We start from the raw sequence: 6,860 nt of genomic DNA on the forward strand, positions 1-6,860 counted from the left end.
GGAGGATGGTCTGTGCCTCACCCTGCTTGCAAAGGAAGACGCAGAACAAAATACAAGTAAGCATGGGAAGGGAAGTCACTCAGTTGTGTCCGACTCTTCGCGACGCCATGGACTGCAGCCTACCAGGCTCCTCCGTCCATGGGATTTTCCAGGCAAGAGTACTGGAGTGGGGCGCCATTGCCTTCTCTGCCTTACTTTGCTGCTGCTGCTGCTGCTAAGTCACTTCAGTCATGTCCGACTCTGTGCAACCCCATAGACGGCAGCCCACTAGGCTCCCCCGTCCCTGGGATTCCCCAGGCAAGAACACTGGAGTGGGTTGCCATTGCCTTCTCCGAGTAAGTAAGCATGGCAGCGTTTTAATCAGAGACCAAGCGGTTGTTCCCTTGAGAGGTCAGGCCACAAGACATCTGAGTGCTTGTGTTTGTGGCCCCGACCCTCTGGAAGTGGAGAGATGGAGGGGGAACCTCCCCCAGCCTCTCAGGGTAGATGAGAACTTCAGAGAAAGGAACCCATAGTGTCATTCAGCTGAGTCTGAACTTGGATGGGAGCTCCAGCAGAGTGGGCCCTTGGGGTTTTCCAGTCTAGAATAGTGAGATAAGCCTAGGGCAGATGCACTGGTTGGTTCTGGACTGGAAAGGAAGCCCAGGGTTCTCTGGCTCCTGTCTTCCAAATGTGGTTCTTCCAGGTTGGTTATGTTGGCTTGGTTGAGTTTGATCTCAGACACTGCCCTCCATCAAGGGCCTGCTATGTACCTGGCCAAGTGCCATCCATTGTGGGAGGCAGAAGAGATGTGTGATCCTGGACCTGAGATCCAGGAGTCAGACACACACTGGGGGAGAGGAGTCTTTCACTGAGAAGTAGTTGTCAGTCCTAGACGGGGCACTCTTGAGTCCCACATGAGTGGTGTGGAGAAAGTAAGTCCATGGAACGTGGAAAAGGGGGAAGGCAGCGTTGGCTCAGAGGAGGGGGCTGGGCGCAGACCCCAGGGCGTGTCCAGGACTAGACCTCCTATGAGAGGCTCAGGCAGGGGAAGAGTGTCAGGTAGGAGGAGACAGGCAGGCAGAGATGTGGGGAAGGCTATCGTCAGCGTGTTCTCTGCCTCCCCAGATCGCACCTCCTCCAGGAGAATGTGGCCTCAAGGGGCCATCTTCGTGATCCTGCCTCTTCTGGGGCCCACCCTTGTCCGGCTGCTCATCCATCACTCAGTGTGGGCCCACCCTTGTCTGGCTGCTCATCCATCACTCGATGTCTGACTGGTGTGACAGCCTGAGAGAGCTGCCCTGGTGCCCACCTCACAGAGTCTTGTTGCTGGTGTGGACAACCATCTACTCTATCAAGGGGCAAGTCCCTGCTTCTCATGCCCTGGGCTGGGAGCAAGTCCCCCATCCCTGAATTGCTGCCACACGCTGGTCTCTAAAGGGATGGGACCTCATCTTGCCTCTTTCGGGGTGTCTCCTCTGTACCTGCCTAGGATTCCAGCCCACCCTCCCTTACCTGCCCCCTGCCCTCAAAGGATGTCTAGACCCACTTACCCCCTGGTTCAGCCCACAGAGGATTTTCTTTTGGCAACCACAAGGCTCCATTTACCATGAATCAGCCTCCTCTGAGCATTGTCCACAGCTATGCCTCCCATCTGGTGTGGAAGGACCTGGGGCGGGGTGGGGGTGGGGGCTTCAGGTAGCCGCTGGCACTGCCCCTCGGTCTCTACGCTGTGCAGCTCACCATCAGCTGGGCTGTCCTGATTCTCCTGTCGGCAGCCCACACCCCCGGCCTGGTAAGGCACCAGAGCTCAGCAGTGGGGCAGGGGACAGGGCAGGGAGGCTGCAAGGCCTCCGAAGCAGGGAGCAAGGCACGTCAGGTGCAGGCAGGTAGCGGCGGGGCAGGCTGCACCAAGCACAGAGCAACTTGGCTCGCTGGCTCCAGGGTGCTGCAGAAAGGTCAAGGGCAATTCCCAGGGCAGCCCTCCTGACTGCCCTGCCCCCGCCCAGGCCCTGCTGCACCTGCTGCTGCTCTTCGGGCTGGTGATGAGCACAGCTCTGATCTGGCACCCCATCAACAAGCTGGCCACCCTGCTGCTGCTGCCCTACCTGGCCTGGCTCACCGTGGGCGTTTCCATCACCTATCACTTGTGGAGGGACAGCCTTTGTCCCGAGGACGGGCCCCCAAGGGGAGAGGGGTGACTGAGGCCAGGATCAGGGGAGAGGAGGGAGGCGGGGGTGGGGGCAGAGGAGACCACAGGCAGGGCTGTGGAGGGGACTGTGGGGAGTCCCTGAAGGTGACTTGATCCAATGCGGCCACTGTCCTGGGTCCCCTCGTGCCACTTTCCATTAGGATTCAGAGACACGGGAGAGGGGAAAACAGTTCACATTCAATATAAAGTAATACATCCTGTATTAACAGGAATTAATTTAGTAGTGATAGGATCAATGAATAAAATCCTAACTAACTATCCGGGTATGATGTGAAGTGTGTGAGGTTCGGGACAGCTGGGTGGGAATGGACGTGTGTGTGTGTGTGTGTGTGTGTCTGTGTGTGTGTGTCTGTGTGTCTGTGTCTGCGTCTGTGTGTCTCTGTGTCTCTATTTGTGTGTGCGTGTGTGTGTGTGCACGCACACATGAATGAAGGTGTGAATGCCCTGCCAAACCTCACTCAAAATTTGGGACTTAAAGCCACAGAAAAATAAAGTAAGAAAGGATACCAATTATCTTGTCAAACTATATATTTATTGCTTATTTTATATTATGTATCATAATATATACATATATATTCTATACCATCTATATAATAATATATTCCATATTATATTAATCTTATTTAATTTATTTTAATTTTTTATATTGGCATATAGTTGATTAACAATATTCTATTAGTTTCAAGTGTGCAGCAAAGTGACGCACTTATACATATATGTGTATCTACACTTTTTCAATTTCTATAATTAATTTATTTGAATTAATCATATTAATTACATTGACAACATAATATATAGTTATATGATACATTGTGCATTATATATGTCATACTACTCTTTTTCAATTTCTATAATTTTAATTATATTAATTACACTAATAACAATATAATATAGTTATACGATACATTATCCATTATATATGTCATACTAAGACCTTAAGTCATTATATCTGATAAGATTATAGATCTTGTTTATTTTTGCCCTCTTATACTATTAGTTTTTTACATCAATTAATCATTATTAATAAGAAAACATGTTGAAAAAGATGCAAGCCTCAGTGCTGATCAGTGAATTGAGGAGGAGTTTTTTGTCCAGCCTTCTCTCTTACTTCTCTTTCTAAACCTTCCTAATTTTTTTTTTTAAATTTTCCTCTCTTCTGTCCTCTTGCTTTCTTCCCTTGTTGTCTCAAAGCCCTGATGGTGACAAGAATTGATGGCCCCAGAGCTGCCTCCCTAAATCCTAAACAAGGCCAGCTGGAAGGCCCAGGTGCCTTGTGGAAGGAGCTTTTAAAAATATCAACCAGACTCTAGGGATGCACCTGGGCATCGGTGTTTTTAAAACTGCCAGGACTTCCTCATGTGTAGCCCACCTGAGAACTTCCACTGAGGGTGTTCCAGAGCCATCTGGAAGCTTATTAAAGATGCAAAGGGACTTCCCTGGTGGTCCAGGGGTTAAGACTCCATGCCCCCAATGCAGGGGCATGGGTTCAGTTCCTGGTCAGGGAACTAAGATCCCACATGCAGCCAAAAAATTAATAAAAGTGCATGTTCCTCATACCCTACCCAAGACCTAAGAATCAGAACTTTGGGGGTGAGCTTAGGCATCTTTGGATTTATTTCTTGCCTGGAGAATCCCAGAGATGGGGGAGCCTGGTGGGCTACCATCTCTGGGGTCGCACAGAGTCGGACACGACTGAAGCAACGCAGCAGCAGCAGCACTTCTATCAGCTGCTCACTGCAATTAGAGCACTCCAAGCACGGATGGTCTTTCAGGGCTCTCTTTACTGTGACAGCCTTAGATCCTGTGGGTTGAGTTCTGAGTCTGAGACCAAACGTATCCCCGTGGGGGATCCAAGGACCACACAGGGGGAACATCGTGTCCTCCAAGAGGACATTATCATTTGAGAAGGAGACAAGCTGTTCCTGGAGCTCACCAAGGAAGGAGAAGCGAGACGGAATCTCTCCTCCCCGCCTCCTCTGGGCATGCTCTGCCCAGCGGGGCCCGTGGGTCACCTGTGTTCCATCTGCCCTTGTGTCCCCAGCCCCAGTGTGGCACAGGACACAGAGAAGCTGTTCATTTATCTTTGATTGATTAAATAAAGGAACAGACTGTCCCATTAAAGTATAATGCTGACCAGCCCCCACCTGCCCCTGACCCTGGACCAACTGAAAAAGCCTCTCTTTGCAGGGAGGGAATGGCAGTCATTGGAGAAGGCAATCCACTCCAGTATTCTTGCCTGCAGAGCCCCATGGATAGAGGAGCCTGGAAGGCTATGGTCTATCAGTTCAGTTCAGTTCATTTCAGTCGCTCAGTCATGTCCGACTCTTTGCGACCTCATGAATCGCAGCACGCCAGGCCTCCCTGTCCATCACCAACTCCCGGAGTTCACTCAAACTCATGTCCATCGAGTCGGTGATGCCATCCAGCCATCTCATCCTCTGTCGTCCCCTTCTCCTCCTGCCCCCATCCCCTCCCAGCATCAGAGTCTTTTCCAATGAGTCAACTCTTCACATGAGGTGGCCAAAGTACTGGAGTTTCAGCTTTAGCATCAGTCCTTCCAAAGAACACCCAGGACTGATCTCCTTTAGGATGGACTGGTGGGATCTCCATGCAGTCCAAGGGACTCTTAAGAGTCTTCTCCAATACCACAATTCAAAAGCATCAATTCTTCAGTGCTCAGCTTTCTTCACAGTCCAACTCTCACATCCATACATGACCACTGGAAAACCATAGCCTTGACTAGACAGACCTTTGTTGGCAAAGTAATATCTTTGCTTCTGAATATGCTATCTAGGTTGGTCATAGCTTTCCTTCCAAGGAGTAAGCGTCTTTTAATTTCATGGCTGCAATTACCATCTGCAGTGATTTTGGAGCCCCAAAAAATAAAGTCTGACACTGTTTCCACTGTTTCCCCATCTATTTCCCATGAAGTGATGGGACCAGATGCCATGATCTTCGTTTTCTGAATGTTGAGCTTTAAGACAACTTTTTCACTCTCCTCTTTCACTTTCCTCAAGAGGCTTTTGAGTTCCTCTTCACTTTCTGCCATAAGGGTGGTGTCATCTGCATATCTGAGGTTATTGATATTTCTCATGGCATCTTGATTCCAGCTTGTGCTTCTTCCAGCCCAGCATTTCTCATGAGGTACTCTGCATAGAAGTTAAATAAGCAGGGTGACAATATACAGCCTTGACGTACTCCTTTTCCTATTTGGAACCAGTCTGTTGTTCCATGTCCAGTTCTAACTGTTGCTTCCTGACCTGCATATAGGTTTCTCAATTTGTGATCTACACAGTCAAAGGCTTTGGTATAGTCAATAAAGCAGAAATAGATGTTTTTCTGGAACTCTCTTGCTTTTTCCATGATCCAGTGGATGTTGGCAATTTGATCTCTGGTTCCTCTGCCTTTTCTAAAACCAGCTTGAACATCTGGAAGTTCTCGGCTCACGTATTGATGAAGCCTGTCTTGGAGAATTTTGAGCATTACTTTACTAGCGTGTGAGATGAGTGCAATTGTGCGGTAGTCTGAACATTCTTTGGCATTGCCTTTCTTTGGAATTGGAATGAAAACTGATCCTTTCCAGTCCTGTGGCCACTGCTGAGTTTTCCAAATTTGCTGGCATATTGAGTACAGCACTTTCACAGCATCATCTTCCAGAATTTGAAATAACTCAACTGGAATTTCATCACCTCCACTAGCTTTGTTCGTAGTGATGCTTTCTAAGGCCCACTTGACTCACAATCCAGGATGTCTGGCTCTAGGTGAGTGATCACACCATTGTGATTATCTTGGTCATGAAGATCTTTTTCGTACAGTTCTGTGTATTCTTGCCACCTCTTCTTAATATCTTCTGCTTCTGTTAGGTCCATACCATTTCTGTCCTTTATTGTGCCCATCTTTGCATGAAATGTTCCCTTGGTATCTCTAATTTTCTTAAAGAGATCTCTAGTATTTCCCATTCTGTTGTTTTCCTCTATTTCTTTGCACTGATTGCTGAGGAAGGCTTTCTTATCTCTCCTTGCTATTCTTTGGAACTCTGCATTCAGATGCTATATCTTTCTTTTTCTCCTTTGCTTTTCACTTGTCTTCTTTTCACAGCTATTTATAAGGCCTCCCCAGGCAGCCATTTTGCTGTTTTTCATTTCTTTTCCATGGGTCACGAAGAATTGGACACGACTAAAGCAGCTTAGCACACACAAAGGCATTCATAGCTGTTGAAACTTCTCAGGTGGTTCTACTGTGCGAGCAGATTGAGAACAGCGGCTGGGGGGGCGTTGCCTCTCAAAGTGCAGCCTAGTGACCTCCTGGAACCTTGGTTGATGGCCTGGACTCCAGCCTTGCTCCAGACTCACGGAATCAGATCAACTTGAGGAATGAGGGCCCACAGATAGGGTGCAGTTGTTTGCAGTTCCGACCTTGGAGACAGATCACCTTGGGCTTGGACACTGACTCTGTCATTCATTAACTGATAATCCGGTACAACTTACTTCATTGTCTATGCTTCATTCGCGCAGAGTCGGACATGACTGAAGCGACTTAGCAGCAGCAGCAGCACGCTTCATTTTCTTCATCTGTAAAATGGGGACCTCAGAGAATCTGAGGAAAGAGTGAATGCATCTGGCACAGAGGAAGTGCTCAATAAATGTGGGTTGTCCTAAGAAGAGACCCC

General features: G+C 48.4%; 1 protein-coding gene across 1 annotated transcript; it reads left to right on the plus strand.

Moving 5' to 3' along the window:
• The first annotated feature begins 1,127 nt into the window (after positions 1–1,127).
• Positions 1,128–2,180, plus strand: TSPO2 (translocator protein 2). Its single transcript, XM_069564332.1, is given in 4 exon segments — positions 1,128–1,168; positions 1,209–1,340; positions 1,621–1,774; positions 1,989–2,180. Coding segments are annotated over 4 exon segments (519 nt in total).
• The last annotated feature ends 4,680 nt before the right edge of the window (positions 2,181–6,860 follow it).

Source organism: Ovis canadensis, chromosome 20 (assembly GCF_042477335.2).
Source record: "Ovis canadensis isolate MfBH-ARS-UI-01 breed Bighorn chromosome 20, ARS-UI_OviCan_v2, whole genome shotgun sequence".
In the NCBI taxonomy this organism is placed as follows: domain Eukaryota; kingdom Metazoa; phylum Chordata; class Mammalia; order Artiodactyla; family Bovidae; genus Ovis; species Ovis canadensis.